Source organism: Bombyx mandarina, chromosome 03 (assembly GCF_030267445.1).
Source record: "Bombyx mandarina strain Sakado chromosome 03, ASM3026744v2".
Classification (NCBI taxonomy): Eukaryota; Metazoa; Arthropoda; class Insecta; order Lepidoptera; family Bombycidae; genus Bombyx; species Bombyx mandarina.
Window position 1 is genome coordinate 8,097,667 of NC_143210.1, and position 22,549 is coordinate 8,120,215.

Below are 22,549 nucleotides of genomic sequence, written 5' to 3' on the forward strand. Positions count from 1 at the left end.
TTTGCAGTTTGTGCAAACTAACCCATAAATCAACCCCTGAGTTTCTCGCCGGATCTAAGCGAGTCTCGATTCGGATCGGGTGTAGATTCATAAACGAATCACTTGTCCTCATGTTGCCAGGTCTCCTTTGGAGGCCTCCGGGCCTCTAGTAATCTCTCATTCCAAAAAAGTAACGCTCCGACGCTAAACTTAACTGTAACCTACTTATTCGGTGACATAGATCTAGGCAATCCCCAAGACTGTGTTTAATTATTATAATATTGGGGTAACATGATCAATACGTATTCATAAACGCTTCGCTACGATGAGTTTATTAATTCGATATTTTTGAAATTTTCTATTTCTTTTGTTCAATATACTAATACTTTGTCAGTCAGTTCAAGTCAATATGAATCGCACAACATTAATTAATTATCTCAACATTAGGAATAGAAAACAAAAAAATATAATATATTCACACATAATTAAATTGATGCACCGAAATCATTCCCGTAAATGTGGCATATTAGCGATTAGCCTCCCCGTGACGCGCAAGAGCCCAATTGTTCCGAATTAATTTTAGAGATTCCTCCATAAATCCTTCAGCTAAAGTCACTCGTGTCCCCTTCGTAAACGGTTTATTACGCGCACGGGATGAAAACATCAGGCTCACTCAAGGCCACTACGCGAGGGGCGAGACCTTGCGTATTCATTCTAATATTATACGTCCTATGTCATTGATAAAAGCATCGTTTTTGCGTAACGCGGCGTATGGTGTTAAGGTGTAGTGTGCGCGAATGAGATAGAAAAGGCCAGGGACGGCAAAACGAAGGACCCCAGTCGCCGCCGCCCTAGCGTGCTAAATTCGCGCAACTGCCGCTAGTCGGCGCTACGAGCCCGCCCTAACAACATGATGTTAATATTATATCTTCGTTTTAACCAAACTAAAATATAAACAAACATTTACTGTTTTTAATACCACTTATAAGTGTTTTTAGGATACTTCTAATAGATGCGTGTACTTGACTTCACAAGCGATATTAAACTTTTGACAAATCATGTGACATGTTTGGAAAAAGAGAGGGAAGCCTTAAGGTAAGTCACAAATGTGCGTCTAGATTTACATTTGTTTACACTTTCCGTTGCATATTTACTTCTCAAAAGGGACAGCTATTTAAAAAGGAATTCTTAGTATTATATTTAGTGTGAATTACGTATGTCGTTACTTTTCTTATGAATGTTTGTGTTCATAATTGTATTGTTATTTAATGTCTACAGACAATTATCTCATTGATAATTTTGGTATAATTTATTGGAATCATAACAAGTAATTATTTAGAAATGTAAAAAATATTTTTAAGGCTCTGTATAGGTATACTTGTATGTATAGTCGCAGACGACATAAATCGAAAATCTTACTATTATTTTGTCGTTTCTGTCTGTTCGTATGTCACAGGCGTGTCACTGGAAGACAAATATTATAACAAATGATGTTAATAAAACGCTAAATAACAAGGAAACAAAATAACTAATACATTCGAGGACAGTCCAAATATAGAATGGGAGGAAAAAATATTAAATATTACATTAGCTTTTTTGGTAAATCTCCAAAACTGTTACTCAATTTTCTGGTTCCGTTTTTTATTTAAACCAATAGCTGTGTAGGTGCTTATGACAAAAACTTTGTGTATGAACCAAACAAGTGCGTGTCATATAAAAACAGTGAATACTTCCATACTTAGCACGAATATTCACGTTGTCTTGACTAACAAAACCCAGCAAAAATTTAGTCCAACGTTTCAAAACTTCTACTCTTATATCTTTAAAAGCACGATATACGCAAATATTAACTTAAACTAAAAGAAAATAAGATACAGAAACCCACAAAATGAAAATTACTGCTCAATCTGAGGCTCAAGATTTAGAGTCACAATTCATTTTGTCACAGCTGACTTCTTCAAACTCGAAGAGAACACGTTAGGTACTAGTTGAAGATACCATTACCAAAAATAGTTAACGACGTAATTATGTGACTTAAGCTGACTAGGTTCATATATTCGTGTATCCCAATTAATATCAGGACAGACAATTACTATGTAGGACAACCTTACTTTGATACACAAAGTGTGACAAAGGCATTATACGTTTTATTTTTGGTAAATATTCCAATCATGATTACAGTGGAGATCGGCGTGTTTATATTTAATAAGGCCATGCGTAAGTCACTTTTTTAGGTCAGTTAACAGTACAAGGATTTAAGTCACTTTATAACGATGAAACATTTACTACCCAAACTTCTACATTGTCTCTGATAATCAAGCGGCTCTTAACGCTGGCATGATTTGAAGTTAAGATAGACTGCCCTATAGGTCACTTACATCCGCTGGAAATTTATTGAAAGTGGCTAAGCGAAAAACATCGGCACAGCTACATGCCTGGCTGTTAGGATTCTCTGATTTGCTCGCAATAGGCCAAGAATCTAACTAGAATCTTAAGAGGGTAATGTACATCGTAAAGACATACGCTAAACTTGCAGCTGAACCTGTATGCAAGTGTAGCAGTAGCTAACATAGAACAATAATAGAATAAGTTTGCAAATATACTAGTTCCGAAAAATAACATTGGGACCATCACTCTATCGAGCTGTTTGATCCGCTCGATAGAAGATATACCCTTTTTTGTTTTCCACTAAACAAGTATTGTGAAGAAGATGAAGAAACCCCCTCTTCCACAAAGTGTGACTGCTATTCCTTAGACAGTAAAAAGATTTATGTGTCGAGAGCACGTTCTCTGCCCCGAAAAGGTAAAAATTATCTGTCCAAAGAAGGTAGTTCAATTTATGTTGGACTTGGAGCTGGAAAAAGACATTTAAAACTTAAAATTTGTTACAAAATATCAAAATGAGTCGCAGATAACAAAATATCATTTTATTTTTTAGATTTTAAAATTTCGTCGATCAATTCAATAATAATAACTTAATTTTTTTACCTATGCCGACAGCCTTGAGAGGCTATTGCAGCTTTACCCTAGCGTGTTTTTTTTATTGCTTAGTGGGTGAACGTGCTCACAGCCCACCTGGTGCTAAGTAGTTACTGGAGCCCATAGACATCTAAAACATAAATGCGCCACCCACCTTGAGATATAAGTTCTAAGGTCTCAGTATAGTTACAACGGCTGCCCCACCCTTCAAACCGAAACGCATTACTGCTTCACTGCAGAAATAGGCAGGGCGGTGATACCTATCCGTGCGGACTCACTAGAGGTCCTACCACCGGTAATTAGGCAAATTATAATTTTGTGGGTTTGATTTATTACGCGGGTTATTACACGATGTTATTCCTTCACCGTGGAAGTCAATCGTGAACATTTGTTAAGTACGTATTTCATTAGAAAAATTGGTACCCAGCCTGCGGGATTTGAACATCGTTGCATCGCTAGATACAAATGCACCAGACTTTAGGCCACGATGACTTCCACTAGGTGAGCTCTCGGGGCTCAAACCGGAAGTGTTGCTAACACTGGCCCTAGGAAGAGCAGTGCTTCGCAGAATCTACCACCGGATCGGAAACTTGAGTCACTGAGAAGATCCGGCGAGAAACTCAGTGGGCTAGTAATAACGATAAATCAGTGAAGGAGCATCAATTTTACAGTAATCAAACAATAGTGATTAAGTTTAGTAGCGATTGAATCAAATTATAACTGGTGGTATTTACTGGTGGTAGGACCTCTTGGGAGTCCGCAAGGGTAGGTACCGGGACCCCGCCTATTTCCGCCGTGAAGCAGTAATGCGTTTCGGTTCGAAGGGTGGGGTAGCCGTTGTAACTATACTGAGACCTTAGAACTTATATCTCAAGATGGGTGGCGCATTTACGTTGTAGATGTCTATGGGCTCCAGTAACCACTTAACATCATGTGGGCTGTGAGCGCGTCCATCCATCTAAGTAATAAAAATAAAAAACCAAATTTTGCTTTATTCGAGAAAAAATCGCTCAATATTAAATATAAGTACGTACAACTAATATTTCCGCCCTTTTAAGTTATGACATTCTTTACCCTATTGTTTACCCAACACTCACCGGAATCCAATATTTTCTATATATATTAAGAGCACATATATCATGGTTGGTATTTTAGTTTATTATTAGGACATTGTATTAGTAAATGCCGATATGTAGTCAATTAAATTTGGGACAGAGGATTTTTACTGGGACGTCTTGAAAGTCCGTACGGTAGCACTAAAGCCATACCTATTTCTGCTACAGTACTATGATGGCACTTGAATAACTAACAGACAGTCTCAAATCATTCCGGAAACCACAAGAGGCCGTGAGCTCATATGTTCAACCAGAAGAACAAAAAAAAACATGTTTAAAGGAGTACGAAGTATAACATGTAATTTCTAACTACAGTCAAAATCTGTTATTACGACATCGAAGGGACTGCTCATATTCAGTCGTAAAAACCGATAGTCGTAACAACCGGTGATGTTTAATGTGTATCATGCAAGTACAAACAAATCGATAGGGAATTATTGGAAAAATATATTTATATAATACGCGATTTTTCTTCAATATTAATTTGTTTTATTTTTCTTTGCGACATTTTGAAAGTTTCACGAATAACTCCACAAAGTTTTGGTGCGTCTTGTGTATAGATAAGTAACAAAATAACTGAAAAGATATGAAGAAGCGGGGTTTGTCTACCGCATGCACGTGTTTTGTTTCTAAGAATTAGAAAAGACCCTACACTACAATAAATCCAATTGTTTTCTTTCCTGATTTTAAAAGCCATTGAAGACAAATGTGGATACCTATTCAAATTGTTTACAATACAGCTTAGCCGGTCGTTCTAACAGATCTAATTCTCCGAAATATTAGTTAAATGTGGTCGTTTTATGAGGTATGTCGTTATTACCAATGTCGTAGAAAGCAATATTTTTAATAAGGCGGTCATATGGCATTCAGCCGGGACCTTTGTTCTTGGTTATTATAACCGGCATGTTGTATTAAACGATGTCGCAGTAAACGGTTTTGACTGTACTTGTAAAGTCAAAAAGAGTAGTGTAAGATAAGATTGTTCTATATCAGGGATAAATAATGACGAAAATCATTATACAAAATTGGGTTTTTTCTATGAGCGTTTTACAATTGTTGTTTGAAGTTCGCCACTATATACATCTTTGTATATTCGTTTAATTTTTTTTATGAACAGGCGGCGATACTAGGCGTTCTCTATTAGTCAACAAAGGGATGTGTCAAAAAAAAAAAAAAAAACTCACAGAGGATATACGAATATATAAAATTGATCTCAGGCATGATTCCATAATTTTAATTCATTATGGCATCTTACTTTAACTCTATTACTTCTTGTGTAGAGTTATCTTATAAATTAATTTTGTCTGAAAGAAAGATTTGTAAAATCTTAGTTTTGTGTTAGTATACATATGTCTTAAGCTGTTACGATTAACAGCGTTAGAGTGTTAATCTTCTGGTCAACAATCATCAATTTCAATGTCAGTGTAAGTCAGAAGCGAGAATGAAATAAATTCACACGTTTACAAACTATGTAGCTGTATGTCAACAAACAGATCACTTGGAGGGTGAAAATATCAGTTAATTAATTAATTAAACATACTCTCTAGTCCTTATGTTAGTCATATACTCAATTTGAAATGTGAGAAAGAAATTTTTCTAAGGAAGACCTATCCTACCTAAGCCCGATCGGAACCAATCGAAAGAATGCTTATTTCAGAAATGAGGATTTTATTGTTTCAACCAATGAACCATTATAATTAATTTATAATCAATCGTTTTAGGTTCACACAATGAAACAATAAATTAAGTTCAGATTTCAATTTTGAAAGATCTAAAGATTCTAAAAAGATAACAACTACACTTAAAAGAAATAAAACCCTTAATTCACGCACAGCCGTCATTTCGAAAAGGAACAGTTTCTTCGTAGATCAACATCAATGGCTTGGGGAGGCTGCGTTCAAAGGGGAGGATGGGCTGGGAGGCTGTGGGTAATATAAGGCTCAGTTAAAATGGCTTCAGTTCAGAGCAGTCGTAGCTCTGCGTAGCGCACACCCGGCGGTGTAGCCCGTAGAACTCGCTACGTCAAACTTTGCAACGAAGTTTCCACGAACACATTCTTATCTTTTTATTAAACGCCGTGCGTGATCGTTGATGTACCTGAGTATCTTCTAATGATTTGGTAAGATGAAGTCATATCTATATATATAAAAATGAATTGATGTTCGTTAGTTTCGCTAAAACTCGAGAACGGCTCGACCGATTTGGCTAATTTTGGTCTTGAATTATTTGTGGAAGTCCAGAGAAGGTTTAAAAGGTAAATAAATATGAGAATGCTCAAAATTAAATAATAATAACAATTTTGTTTTTCCTTTAATGTGACCCCCGTCGGACGGATTCTTTTCGTTTGTTTTAAGTTTATTTTATACAAAGCTTTAGGTCTGTTATTTATCGATTGAGGCACTACGAAGTCTGCTGGGTCAGCTAGTTTTAAATATAAATACAACGAACAATAAAAGTGAGCTTCTTCAAGTCTTTTTTCAAGTTTATTTTTTTATTCTTATCTTCATTTTTTTAAATTTTCATCTAACTGAAGACGAACTCATGAGCCATTTGATTGTAAATGATTAATGTCGCTCGTGATTACGAGTAATTTAAACAGCACTATCAAACCACTGAACTACCGCATATTGACAATACGTTATTCATTTTAATTGATAAATTCGCACCGTCTTAATGACAGATTTTGTTATAATTACATATTTATTTTAGTTACTCTACTACTCATACGCACCAGTTAATTTGTTTTGTTTTAAATCTTAAATTAATTACTATCTTTAGCAATTTTTCTGTTCCTAATTGAATCACTCGTTGTATTGTAAAGTAAATAAACGTATTAGGGCACGTGCAGCTAATTCGCTTTCAAGCTCATTTCCATGTTGTTTAAGCGCCGACAAGTGCACTCGTGTATTTGAACGAAAAGCGCTGGATTTTTATAATAAAAACCTGTTTATACGACGAGACGGGAAGCCTAGGGCGGAGAAGGGAGTCCTTGAGTGTTTTTAGAATTCAGACATCATATAATTAATGAATATGAATGCCACAAACTCATTCAGTTTCAGTCGTTTACTATTGGAGGTTTACAAAATTAATTTTCTATTTAAGAATTCAATTCAAATTAGTATTTGTATATTGTATAAAGAATTGAATCTCAGAAGATGTAAAAGTATTCACGAAAAATGTACACTGCGAAGGAATTGAATCGTGCAATAAAAATGAAACCTGCATAAACTTACTGGTGGCAGGACCTCTTGTGAGTCCGCATGGGTAGGTACCACCACCCCAGCTATTTCTGCCGTAAAGCAGTAATGCGTATCGGTTTGAAGGGTGGGGCAGCCGTTGTAACAAACTATACTGAGACCTTAGAACTTATATCTCAAGGTGGGTGGCGCATTTATGTTGTAGATGTCTATGGGCTCCAGTAACCACTTAACACCAGGTGGGCTGTGAGCTCGTCCACCCATCTAAGCAATAAAAAAATAAACTTATTATTTCTTATACTTTTGTGGTATTTGTTATATGTTAGTGTAGTGAGTTCGCTGGGATAGGTACGGACGTCCTGCCAATTTTTGCTGCGAAGCAGTTACTCGGTTCGGTTTGAAGTGTCGGACAGCCGTTATACAATTTTTTTTATTGCTTAGATGGGTGAACGAGCTCACAGCCCACCTGCTGTTAAGTAGTTACTGGAGCCCATAGACATCTACAACTTAAATGCACCACCCACCTTGAGATATAAGTTCTAAGGTCTCAAGTATAGTTACAACGGCTGTCCCACCCTTCAAACCGAAACGCATTACTGCTTCACGGCAGAAATAGGCAGGGTGACAGTACAGTACAAACAATACATTTGAAATTTCTAAATCTTATTTCAAGATAAATGATGGCATTCAATCTTAGCACAAGGCGAAACTTTTTGAAAGTATTTACGAATACGTTACAAAATTAACTTTTCTCCAATATTTGTAAGTGCGAGCTTGTTTTCTTTGTTTTCAAGTTACTCAAATACTTTAATCTTTTTGAAAAACTTTTTATTCAAACACATCACTATTTAATTACACGCTATAAAGCATAATCTTTAAGAAAAAAAACAATATAAGCAAAATGTTGCTTCACATTTACAACAAAACATTGTCGCGTGAAATACCACAAAGAAAAACATTTTGACAGCTCAAAATTTAGAAAGTTTTGATGGAAAAATGTACTTATTAATTAAGCCACGATGCGTCTGCGGTGGCTCATCAAAAATGTATAGAATTCGTATGATTTGCATAAAAGTCATTTTATTGCTTCGAAAGACAAACAGAATGGGATATTAGCTGTTGGAATGAATCCAGAACTGTGATGGGAACTACGGTTTTATATATACACGTGCCTGTCTACAGTTACCTACCTGTTTTTCAGATTCTAAATTGAACTCTGCTTTAGTTTATATGAAAGGTAGATTTTCTACGTTCTTTGTTAAATATTTAGGTAGTTCTTTGAGGCGGCGTGTGTACTGGCTGGGACGCCGCCTTGGGTTCTGGAAGCGGAGGCGCTCGCCGCTGACTATAGGTGGCGGGCTGAACTTCGTGCCCGGGGCGTGGCGCGTCCCAGCCCCAGTGTGGTCAGAGCACGGAGGGCCCAATCTCGGCGGTCCGTGCTGGAGTCATGGTCCAGACGGCTGGCTGATCCTTCGGCTGGTCGTAGGACCGTCGAGGCGATTCGCCCGGTCCTTGTGGATTGGGTGAATCGTGACAGAGGACGCCTCACTTTCCGGCTCACGCAGGTGCTCACTGGGCATGGTTGTTTCGGTGAGTTCCTGCACCGGATCACAGCCGAGCCGACGGCAGAGTGCCACCATTGTGGTTGCGACTTGGACACGGCAGAGCATACGCTCGTCGCCTGCCCCGCATGGGAGGGGTGGCGCCGTGTCCTCGTCGCAAAAATAGGAACCGACTTGTCGTTGCCGAGTGTTGTGGCATCGATGCTCGGCGACGACGAGTCGTGGAAGGCGATGCTCGACTTCTGCGAGTGCACCATCTCGCAGAAGGAGGCGGCGGGGCGCGTGAGAGACGCACAATCCCGCCGCCGTCGAGCGGGGGCCAGGGAGGCGGATCTCGCCCAAGCCCTGGCCCTCTAAGTGTTTCGGGTCCCCCTCACATGTCGGTCTGGGGACCGGCGAGGGGGGCCTAAGAAGACGACGTGCAAGCTGCTCTGCACGCGTTTTACGCAAGAGCATCCGGGTGATGGAAGGCCGGCTATCCTCGACCCACGCTGGTTCTGGCCCAGCGGGGTATTCCGTAGGGTAACCCACTCTAACCGGCGCCATCTAGGCGGGCTTCGGACAGTCTGCCGACCGAGAGGGCTGGTGGTCGTGGCGCCGACGACCGCCAGTCCGGCGTCCCGAGGGGGAGGGTGATGGGAGAGATGTGCTCCGCACTAAACGCTTCACTTTCCCCCCTTTGCCTTGTCATGAGTTCTGTCTCATGCGAGGTTTGGACGTTGGTTGTTGAGCGACAGGAGGTTTTAGTCAGTTCGACTCTGACATACCCCGCCCAGTATCCCCAGAAAAGGGCGGAAGTCCGGCGATTTCCTCCTGACCAAAAAAAAAAAAAAAAAAGGTAGTTCTTTTACATCGGAAACAGATTTACTGGTAGAGGATTTTTGTTATCGTGTATGGGTTAATACAGCCAGTCCATTTTACTTCTGCAGTCAACATTTAAAACGGCTTGTAGGGTATGAAGCTACATCTTCTTTTTCATGTGACAGTTTATTACTCGGGGCCAGTAGTTAGCTCCTGAAACCTATGCAAACCAAGACGTGAATATATCCGGACATTTTGGAGTTTTATTCTTTGCAATAAGCGTATCTAATGCTTATTGCGTCTTCGCTTTTCTTACGACTTACTAGCTATCTACATCTACATATATGTGTTGATTGTTTTTAACAAATAGAAATATTAGTTTAGGGTAATTGGTATTTAGAAGTTTTCTGAATGATTGAAAACCATTTCGTATTTACACCTCGGCAAAGTTAAATTAAAAAAATCGAGTTGTTTTATTCTTTCTGATTATACTTTCTGATCGTTAGGTTTAACATAAATATGTTATTTAAAATCAGTCTTTTCCAGGGTTATGGATGTCTATTAAATATATGTATGTGTATAATAAAAATCTTACATTTATATCCGTTATCTGGTACCTGTAACACAAGTTCTTTACGAACTTATCACGGGATCAGTTAAGGTGGCGTGATTGTTAGTAAATATTTATTTATTTATTTATTATTATTATTATTATTATTATGAGTATCATTAAAGTGCAATACAAAAAAATGTTGAAGAGAATTTCAACCAGTCTCCGTCGCGGTTGTTCAAAGAATTCAATGAGTCTCCTGTAATTATGTCGAGCAAGTTGCGGCATTCATTATTCGTGTTGTGTTTAATATTCATCAAGTCGGGGACTCCGCGGTCTACAAGTAACATTTTTACTTTACGACTCACTGCCAAATCCCGAATAAGAACACAAATTACATGGAAATTAGTCTAAGTTCATTTCGAGGCCCTCTTTGTTAAAGAATTATCGAGCTCCGAAGTTGGTTATTGTCTGCTGAAACGACACGCGTGTGTGTCACACGCGAAACTTCAACACACGATCCGTAATTAGTTTAATAACGCGAAATAAGTGGTTAATTTGTTAATTACGGATATAAATGACATCAGTAATCGATACGAATGTACAATGTGAATTCTACAATAATATTTGTTTTTTTTTTTTTGTTTCAGATGTTCTATCGGACGTTGAACCCACTCTTATTAGAAATAACGTAGTAAAATTAATTTCGGTTGGTCATTACAAAAAAATCTAACAATCGAACTTATTCTTTCTAGCAAGCCTTTAAGAGAATCTTTGCTTTTGTAAATAAGTCAGAGTAAGCCGATTCGACAAAGCATCACAATTCCTGCAATATATTAGAGAGAGAGATAGTTTTATCGATCCACCATCGCAGTTACAGAGGGGAAACAATGCCAGCGGTTCTCATAAAGCATCGATATCTTTTAGGTTGTGATTTTTCGTTGGTCGTGTAAGGTTAGCGGGGTGGTTAGGGTGTAGTGGTAATGTGTGAAGATAAAGAGGAGGTACGTAGCGAGGCGGAGGCGACGGCGAGCCCTCAACGACTGTGCTGGTCACGCCGCCCCCCTGCTCCCCTCCCCGACACCAGAGGACTCTGCTGCGCGAAACTCCTCAGGAAGAATGGGAAACCCAAGAAAGTAAGTAACACACCTTTAATATGATTCTAATGAATTATTTACAAGCCAACCTTATGGCGTACTGTATAATTAGAGTGGCTTATGTTTATTCGGAAGTTCTAAGAATGTTTAGAGGTATATTCCATACAACAAAATAAAATAAAATTCAACATGAATACAAAAGGAGATTTAAGTTTACTTTTATTGAATATTTTAAATGCTTCGTAAGAAGCAGGAAGTGGTTTTTTTATGTGTATTACTCACAATTTTTTTCTAGGTGAACCGATTTTTATGTTTTTTTACCTTTCAAAGCTGGTTCTTCTCATGTGGTTCTATTTAAATTTTATATTTTTTGCAATCAATATAAACATAAAACAAATGCTGTCATAAATCTATATATTAATACGTGAAGCAAAAACTTTCTATCCCTTTTTACGAAAATTGCGCGGACGGAGGAGTATGAAATTTTCCACACTTATAGAGAATATAGAGAAGAAGTGCACAATGCAAATATTTTTTTTAAATAATGCATAAAAGATACATTAAATCAATAAAGAAAATATTACACACACTACATACCATGTATTTGACGCACACACGTATGCATACTATTTATTCTCAAACTTTTGTTCTTGACGTCTGTCGTCAAATTGAGAATAGATTAAATATTGTTTGTGTTTGTTATTATTTTTTATAGTGTAGTCTTGGCGAAATTTGTGATTATAGAAGTATAAAATACAATCATAATAAGGTACAAACTTACAATTCCAATTAATTATTGTCGAATTTCGACTACTGCGGGACCACTAGTGTTAACAAATGTTTTATCTATTCGTGTTCTATGCTAGTTACTTCAGAATTATTAACTTCAAAGGGTTTTGAAACTGAACTCGGTCCCGCATCTACTAATGTCTTGATAAAATTAGTTTCCGGAAGTTTCCATCTTGTTATTTAAATGAAATGCTCGACCCGGTAGTCAGGTATTACCCATATTTCAAGGTAGAGCGCGTCTAAGCTCAATATAATCGAAGTTCGGTTCAACTTTTGGTCATGATGGTTAATTCGTACCGTACTTATTAACGGGATCCATCTCTCAGTATATTATAATGTTTCGCATAATTAGATACTTATAAGACGCTCGGGCAGCTGTTAGCAAATCCCACCTCTCCTGGCTGAGTCCGTACTCGCCCTGTCCAGGGGGCCACCAGTTATCTTACAATCTAAAAAAAAAACAAAAACAATTTTTAGCCGTTTACACTTTGAAAGTATTTTGTCAATATTTTTATTTATACTTCTTTTTACCATATTTTCTTATCTCAATTATCTCATAATATAATAACAGGGAATGTCATATTCCAGTGCCAGCTCACGACACTTCACCGTCAAATTATTCCGATGACAGACTTAGGCCGGGTCTCGGAGAGGGTGATGGCATTTATAGTTTTAGGTCCATGAGCGCCGGTGATCGCTTAATACCGGGTAGACCATGAGCTATTTAACACAACAACAGTAGCCAAAAAATTACAGTGTTTTTTTTTTTATTGCTTAGATGGGTGGACGAGCTCACAACCCACCTGATGTTAAGTGGTTACTGGAGCCCATGGACATCTACGACGTAAATGCGCCACCCACCTTGAGATATAAGTTCTAAGATCTCAGTATAGTTACAACGGCTGCCCCACCCTTCAAACCGAAACGCATTACTGCTTCACGGCAGAAATAGGCAGGGCGGTGGTACCTAACCGCGCGGACTCACAAGAGGTCCTACCACCAGTAAATTATTACTTGATACTATTCTTTCATCGTGTAAATCGTTAGTGAACACGTACGTAAACCCGCATTTGGCATTCTTAAACATATGGTCTTTAAGAATGACGTCAAATAACGATGCTTTCAATCTTATGACGGTCATAATAGTTGAATAGATCCCCGAGTGTGTATTGCTACATGATTTTTTTCTGTATTATATTTTCACTAACAATACTGCCGTCAATTGTCGTCTCTTCATTTCTATATCTTTAATGTGACGGCACCGAATGTCTATAAATAATTTTTTCTTAGTATTATAAATCATAATAATCATCAATCATAATAAATTGGTTCTATATTTTAATTCCTCTTCTTGGTACTTTTTAATTACGAACATCACAGAAACGTGCGATCCTATGGTAGGATGCGTCTTTGCAATTAATTGAGTTCCGATCAAATAAGATCTTAAGATCACAAAAAAGATCTAAGATACTTTTCGTCATGTTATCTTATAAATAAAATCACTAAAAAAAAACCTATAACCTTCACAGAAATTACAAATATTTTTATTTCAACCAACCAATACCGAATAGTTATAATATTTTAGCTATAGTATATTATATAGTATTTAAATAACCTACTTTGTTCTTGAAATAGCTAATGATAACTTGCAAGACAAATCATTTGCCCCCGGCTAGTTGGTAACTTTAAATAAAATGAGTTCTAGCTGACGTCGCTCTGAGTCTGATGAGCCTCCCCGGGGGAAACAAAAGTACATCAGCATTCATTCCGTAGGTACGCTACAACTATAAAGCCGGCGTCGAATATTTAAATAAGGCCCTTTGAAGTAAACATTTGAGAGATTTATTTTGTTTAAAAGTCAAGTGGAAGCCACAACTTCGAATTCAAGAATATCGGTTTGTCGTTTCGTTTTATTATAAGTTTACTTCATTCGTTTTTCTGTCGTATTTCCAAATGTTTACGCCACTCATAAAGTATATTTCTAATTTAAAAAAGAGATCGACTCAAATTAGAAAACGATGATACATATATGTCTTTTAATGATTAATTACAGCATCTCATCATATCGGTTACTATGGAAATATGTACATATTATATAACTAGTCAGGTCATAAGTATTGTCACACAGTAAAAACTTTTCTTTTAGAATGCTGGCCACAAAAAAGTTTATTGAATTCGAATTTCGAATTGTTCATGAAAATAAAAATGTATAACTTTTAGAATTTTACTCATTTTTAAATATGGAGTGGACGCTTAAAGAAGACCGTGTTGCAGTTATTGCGTTGCATCGTTGCGGTTACGCGCCAATTCAAATTTTTAACATACTGAAAAATTTGAATATATTCCAAAAGATTCGTTTATCGTACCATCAAACGATACAATGAAGACTCTAGTGTAGATGACAGGTCAAGAAGTGGTCGCCCTCGGTCTGTTAGGACTCCAGCAGTGATAAAAGCTGTGAAGGCGCGAATTCAAAGAAATCCCAAACGTAAGCAGAAACTGTTAGCCCTGCAGATGGGGTTAAGCAGAACCACGGTGAAAAGGGTGTTAAATGAAGACTTAAGGCTTCGGGCATATCGAAGAAAAACAGGACATCGTTTGAATGTTCGTCTAATGGACCGGAGACTGAAGAGATGCCGCGCTTTGTTGAAGCGGTACGCGGGAAAAAAATATCGGGAAATTCTTTTTTCTGATGAAAAAAATTTTACCGTAGAAGAGAGCTACAGCAAACAAAATGATAAGGTGTACGCACACAGTAGTGAAGAAGCGAGCAACCGTATTCCGCGTGTCCAACGAGGTCATTTTCCATCCTCGCTCATGGTATGGTTGGGAGTTTCTTATTAGGGCTTAACAGAGGTACATTTTTGTGAGAAAGGTGTAAAAACGAATGCAGTTGTGTATCAAAATACAGTCCTGACGAACCTTGTGGAACCTGTTTCTCATACCATGTTCAATAACAGGCACTGGGTATTCCAACAAGATTCGGCGCCAGCTCATAGAGCGAAGAGCACACAAGACTGGCTGGCGGCGCGTGAAATCGACTTCATCCGGCACGAAGACTGGCCCTCCTCCAGTCCAGATTTGAATCCGTTAGATTACAAGATATGGCAACACTTGGAGGAAAAGGCGTGCTCAAAGTCTCATCCCAATTTGGAGTCACTCAAGACATCCTTGATTAAGGCAGCCGCCGATATTGACATGGACCTCGTTCGTGCTGCGATAGACGACTGGCCGCGCAGATTGAAGGCCTGTATTCAAAATCACGGAGGTCATTTTGAATAAACTTTAGTGTCATAAGAATCTATGTTTTGTTAAGTTTATTTTGGTATATGAATGGTTACATAATGAATAAACTTGTTTCAATTATTTTACATTAAACATGTGACAGAATTTATGACCTGACTAGGTATATATATTTTGTATAATATTGCGAAAGAGATTAATGTCAGCGTCTCAAATAAACTAAATAATTATATTATTAATAAGTAAGTAAGTCAGCTTACTCGCAACGAAGGGTATGAATGTTCAAGAAAAATTTTCAACGTAAGCATTGCTACTAATCTAATCTATTTACATTCTATTTTTGAAAATTTTTGACATTTCTGTTTTACCACAAAGGATTAAATAAAATAAAGTGCAAGATAAAATCTCAGACTCGATACTGTGATAGATGTCTGAGCCTCCGATACTTTTCGAGAACATCGAAATAAGATATTTTTCTTTGTATCAAACAGCATCCGGGAGTGCTATAAAGCACTATTTTGCAATTCTAAGTTCGGGAAAGAGGTTTCAATCTGACTAATGTGTCTACCTACTTTACGAACAGTATGCAAGTGCTTATACAGCATGAGATATATTGGAAATGGGATTTTTTTTCTTGAGTAATTGAAGTTTCACTCAGTTTTCCCCTGCGTAAATTACAAAACGACGTACATAGTTTTATTTTCCGTCAGTCAGCTAAAACTTTTTTTTTATTAAATTAATCTAAATAATGTCTAAATATGACGTCACCGGCTCTTAAAATTCTTGTTTATTTGGATACCTCAAAGCTATACCTGAGAGAAATAAAATGGGTGAATGAGCCTTCGAAGCCACCGATTTCCAAATATATCCAGTATTCTGTGACAATGATCAAAATACACACCCACATACATATCCTCTTATATAATATCTTATTACATTCCCAATATTCAATTAATATTCAACCATAATGATGTTAGATACTATTTTAAAGTGCATTTATGAATTAGTAGCTAAATATTTAGTGGAATTGTAATAATGGAAACGAGAGACCATTAGTAAATACTAGTAGGTGGTAGGACGTCTTGTGAGTTCGCACGGGTAGGTAATGCTTATTTCTGCCGTGAAGCAGTAGTGCCTTTCGGTTTGAAGGGTGGGGCAGCCATTGTACTGTAAAAACGGAGACCTTAGAACTCATGTCTCAAAGTGGGTGGCGGCATTTACGTTGTAGATGTATGGGCTCTGGTAACCACTCCACCAGGTCGACTGTGAGCTCATCCATCCATCGAAGCATTAAAAAAATATTATCTATACTAATATTATAAAGAGGAAAGATTTGTTTGTTTGTTTGTTTCGAATAGGCTCCGAAACTACTGGACCGATTTGAAAAATTCTTTTTCCATTAGAAGCCGACATTGTCCTTGATGAACATAGGCTACTTTTTAAAAAAAAATTTTTTTTTTTTTTTTTCTTGTGTATTTTAATGTTTCCGAAGCGAAGCGAGGGCGGGTCGCTAGTATTTCATAAAATACATTGGGTTCGCTGTACCCTTGGCTTTGCTGATGTTCATATGCAATTTTTCGCTCACCGTCACTGACAAAATACATTTTTTGGTGCTTTGCGACTCGCAGACTAATTTAGAATATTTAAATTAGAAAGGAAATGTTAGGGCTTTTTAAAAAAATATGATTATTACATGCCGCCGACATGTATAACAATTCATCAACAAGGACTTGTTTTGACTTTTAAAAAACTCAAAGAACAGCTGAACTTGTAAAAATTTTAACAATCTCAAGTGTCAGTCTCAATTTTATCTATGACGGCTACCCCGCAACTCTGAAGGCACAACTGCTTCGCGGTATATACATATCTATACGAGGGTTCCTAATACCTATCCGTGCGGGAGCACTACATGCCTAAATTCAACAAATTAAGAAATATTGTGGGTTACGTCTTAATCTTGGAAGTGTTCTTAAACATATGTCAGATACGTATTTCCCCATAAAAATTTGTGCATTAGCTATTGAAATTGAACAGCGTCAGACTCGAATGATTTGATACGAGTAAGACCGGCATCCTTAGGTTAATAAGTAGACTTTTTTTATTTTGAAAGAACTGTTAATTGATCTTTTAAAACAGCGTTATGAAAATACACAAGATTCATTATGAAAACACACGAAACGCCGCTACATGTTCGATTCAGTTTTCGAACCATGTTTTTTTAAATAAAATGTAGGTTTCTTTAGTTAATTTCCCTCCCAGTAGCTCTATTTTTCACGAAGATAATTTTCATGAAATTTCCTTTTGATCTCTATTGGACAAATGATTTTACGTTAACGAAAAAAGGTCACCGTTATTTTCTCTCAGCGTAAATTAATTCATTCAGTTAATTAAGCTTTGCATAATAATTTAAAAAAACACTGATTTTCCTCATCAAAAAAGTGCTGAAGTTACAAATTTGCAATTAAAAGTACTCCAAATCCTTTGTTAACGTAAAGTCTTCATAATGAGAAAAATTGATGACTTCAAAGAAATTTTCATCCATAAATTAGATTCAAAGAAAAAAATCTCTGTTTAAAGGATTTTCTTGTGAAACTTTCCTTTTTGTGTATTAACATACTTTTCCGTTGGACATTTGAATAACAATTCGCCTCCACATGAGCCCGCATTATACAAAGTTCTGAATAAGTGGATTCAAGTTTACATGGGGGTCCACGTAAGATTATTTATAATCTGTTTCTGATGTTGAGTATTAAATCAATAATATCTGTAGATATACATTTGAATATTGCTTGATTCGTAAGCGAATAATAAATACGCCACTCTTGAAGTATTTTGAGGATCGCCAGTTGATCAGTGACCGACAGAACGGCTTCCGTCACGGTCGCTCAGCAGGTGATACAATTGATACTCAATTATTTCATTTATTGGATATCTTTCTATCGAGAAAGAAAAACTAAATAATTAAAATATAGCATAAAGAAATACATTATCATTACATATCAATTGAATGGAATATTTGAATTCAAATTCAAATTCAAAATTATTTATTTCAACTTGGATGTCATCAAAAACACACTTGTTGAATGTCAAAATGTAAAAGAAAATGTTAACTCTACCATGAAATGTATTCAACTGATAATTATTTTTAATAAATGTATCTTTTTTATTTGATTGGTGTTGTTAATTTTAAGTATGTTTCAATGATACTATGTACACATATGGACTTGTTGTTGTCTGAAATAAAATAAATCATTCATTCATTCATTTATTCATTCATTCATTTATTAGAATGAGCGTTCAGGTAGGTACTTGTAGGCTTAGGCAACGGTCTAGATGATGTCCGTAATAAATTGTGGCAAAACAGGGGCGTGGAGACTCATAATTTACACTCTTGAGCGGCATTTAGAGACCCGTCCTAAGTTTGTTTACGTCCCGGAAAGAGTAACTTTGTAAATAAGATATATTTTTTGCGAAAAGAGAGGTATTTCATCAAAAATAAATTGAAGTATATAATATAACATTCACAGTGAAAAAATACGTATAATTCTAACTGGTGTTCAGTTTTAAAATTCAAAACGATATGAAATAACGTTGAAGTGGTTGTCGAGAAACCACTCCCGGAGTAGAATGGGTAATTGTGGATAATTTAAACGTAGTCAGAATACCAATGTTCATTTGCGATTCTTGTATAGTTTGAATATACGGACGCTTCGTGAGTTCGCTATTTAAGTACACGAAGCTCAAGAACTCATATTCCGACCAATAGTCGGCATTGATTCTTAGACAGGCTTTATTTCGACGAACAGTGTCTATTTACTACTTATTATTGCTTGCTACCTTAGCGCAAATAATAATTATATACGTAATGTTTAAAGTATAAAATTAGCTTTTAGTTGCAACACGTTTTTTCTAGTTAAATCTGTATAGCAACTGCACTGAATTTCTAAGATACAACTAGAATTACATAGTTAAAACTAGAGAGAGAAAGATAGAGAAAGAGAATATGTTTTATTATACACCAAAACACAATTAGGTACTATTAAAAAACAGTAAACATGCAGAAAACCATTACGAAGAACATTACAAGAAAATACATTTAGAAACCATTACAAGAAAATACATTTAAACAAGAAATATATATATAATGTTTACGTATAATATGAAATCACTATATGATTTACATACTAACATACTTATATACACATAATAGATCTACAGTATGGAAATGATAAAGCATATACAGACAAACAATACTAAGTAGATAGGTAATGTTCCTTCATAATTCTAAAATTTACTGATTTACAGATAATAACTTGGTAGTGTTCATTTTTGTTTAAGTAGGATTTAAAGGCAACGGCTTGCCTGTACCCTTATTAGCATTTGCCGATGACTACGATCAACCGTATGGCTACGGATGGCTACATACTATCATAGACCGTATGCTTTCAACAGCTATAATTTAATAAAAGATTGCTGTGAAAGTGCGCAACATTGCCGGAAAAATAAAATGACTCCTATAGTATTCTTTTTTAGAAATTTAACTGCTAAAACAACTTGTATAACTTATGGAAGGCGATCCAGGCGATGCCGGGTACTGATGTTTGCTCAAACAAGAAACTTACGTCTTAAGCTAGGTACTTTAAAACTGATCCCGCATGCAACTGTTCTGCACGGCTGTAATATCAAGCTATATATTACACTATGAGATTCTACGTCTATACGTCATTTTCGTTGCAAATATGGGCGTATAAGCTTCACAGTCCACTTGGTTTATGGTCATCACATGAAGTCGAAGTCTCAATTCATTGCATCACTATCAGTTCATTCATATTTTGTTGTGTAGTCGATGTGCATATGTATCTTCCCTTAGACTCCGAAAGTGCTGGAACGGAGGAAATTTTCAGATTAGCTTCGCGATTAATCTTGTATGTTGGGTAACGGATTAAAGTAAACTCAAAAATCGGCCAGCAAAGCGGGTAGGGTTTACTAAATGTTTCTTCTCCTTTTACGGCTTGTATCCTACGAGTAAATTGAGTAATTATGTTTACAGGCACCGTATGAACAACCGGTGAATTATAAATGAATCACTTTTGTAAAAAAAACATATTTTCGCGAACAAAAAAAAATAAACGGCTACTTAATAATTATTCTATAATAACAAATCCCACTCTTACGACTTGGTAAGTTAAACTTCTTCAATAAGTGAGAGTCGTTAAGGAAGATTGTGAAGAGCGCGTAATATAGCCTAGCCATAGAGCTTTGTAGAGCTTAACGTGTACAATAAAGCACAATGTGAAATGAAAATTCAGACAAATACTATCCCTTGAGGAAAAATAAAAATGGCGCATTTTGTATTTTGTAGTTTTTTTTTATTGCTTAGATGGGTGGACGAGCTCACAGCCCACCTGGTGTTAAGTGGTTACCGGAGCCCGTAGACATCTACAACGTAAACGCGCCACCCACCTCGAGATATAAGTTCTAAGGTCTCAGTATAGTTACAACGGCTACCCCACCCTTCGAACCGAAACGCATTACTGCTTCATGGCGGAAATAGGCAGGGTGGTTGTACCTACCCGTGCGGACTCCCCCAATAGGTCCTACCACCAAATTAGAAGAACCAAGCTGCTTCATAAAGCATAAACTTAAAAGGTAAATTTTTCATAATTAAAACTACTTTTACGGTTTAACCTCACGTATTTTTATGTCATTATATTATATCCAACGTTTCAAAAGCGTGTTCTCGTGGTCGACGGACGTCGCATATGTTGACAATAAAATACACGAAATTAAACCTTAAAAGTGCGTAATAACTACGTCTACGAACTGAAAATAATCACCCAAACTTATATATTTAAATCATCTACCTAGACCTAGATTCTAGACTAAGATCATCATGGCTTACAAGCTTAGTCGTGCTAAGCATTTCTGTTCGATTTTTATTCTGTGAGCTGAGACGTAGATTTAATATGGAACCAATAACATTCCCTTGTATCGGCTCGAAAAGGACGTTGTGTTGTACATAGGGGTAGCGGTGAGCTTTTTACATTTTAAGTGATAATCGTTTTTTAATAAAATTTTTGTGATAGAATAGCTTTTAACCTTTGCCTTAATTTTCTCCAAATGCAATTTGAAAAAATATACTTTATACCCACGTTATACCCACAACTTCACGCTTCGAAAAACAAATCGAGTTTATGTTCTATTCTTATAATATTATGCTTAATTTTTATATCTATTTCTCATACTAAAAGTTATTTGATTTGATTGAATGGATGTACTGTAATAACACTGTATTATTTTCATTTAATATTTGCCCGCAAATCACGTTATCTATATTTCCCCTGCGACGCGTACACACCTTTCACTTCGACCCGAGGGAATACTGCATTGCGAGCTCTCGCTCGAAATTGAAATCACTAGTACGTGACTTTAAACCTAAACTATGTTCGAGAATATACCATAACATTATTTACCTGCTCTAGCTTTTCGATCAACTCATTGATTGGTTTCTTTTGCCGTGTAAATTGCTGTCTATTCCCTTGCGTTCGCTTGTACAGGGATGATGGAAAAATTAAATCCCGTTGGATTTTTGTATGGGTATATAATAATATATTTCTTATTATCAAATTGTGTTTTGTTAGTGATTGTATATTATTTGTAAAGACATAAAAATACGCAATGACTTATTCGTGGATTCTATATGATGATTATTTTTTTTATTGCTTAGATGGGTGGACGAGCTCACAGCCCACCTGGTGTTAAGTGGTTACCGGAGCCCATAAACATCTACAACGTAAATGCGCCACCCACCTTGAGATATGAGTTCTAAGGTCTCAGTATAGTTAAACGGCTGCCCTACCCTTCAAACCGAAACGCATTACTACTTCACGGCAGTAATAGGCAGGGCGGTGGTACCTACATGCACGGACTCACAAGAGGTCCTACCATCAGTAATTAATTAATAAGTAGTAAGTAATTAATAAGTTATAAGACATATAGCACTCAGATTTCTCCTCAATATACTTAATAAAAGTTAGAAAGATGATTCGTCAGACGATACGTTGATTGATTCGCGTTCTGAGTTCAATGGGCGCTGACTTAGCGTTTTTCTATTGTTAAACGAAAATGTCTATCAACAAATTGCCTTTCGGTTCTTATGCTGATCCGGTGCTGACGATACCGAAATTATTACGAAATTAATATTCTTAGTCCTAAAAGGTTTGTATAAGAAATGTAA

At 36.6% G+C, this 22,549-nt stretch overlaps 1 protein-coding gene across 2 annotated transcripts in view; it reads left to right on the forward strand.

Annotated features, from left to right (window-relative positions):
• The first annotated feature begins 811 nt into the window (after window positions 1–811).
• The window catches only part of LOC149503287 (uncharacterized), a 55,553-nt gene continuing 33,815 nt past the window's right edge, over window positions 812–22,549 (forward strand). The window contains exons 1-2 of one of the 2 annotated variants that reach the window (XM_089737435.1): window positions 812–1,074; window positions 10,834–11,319. In XM_089737435.1, coding sequence (XP_089593561.1) covers window positions 11,167–11,319 — 153 coding nt within the window. In that variant the 5' untranslated portion in view covers window positions 812–1,074; window positions 10,834–11,166. Of the gene's footprint in view, window positions 1,075–6,032; window positions 6,193–10,833; window positions 11,320–22,549 lie in introns of those variants that run through there. The other variant, XM_089737433.1, reaches the window with a different exon arrangement.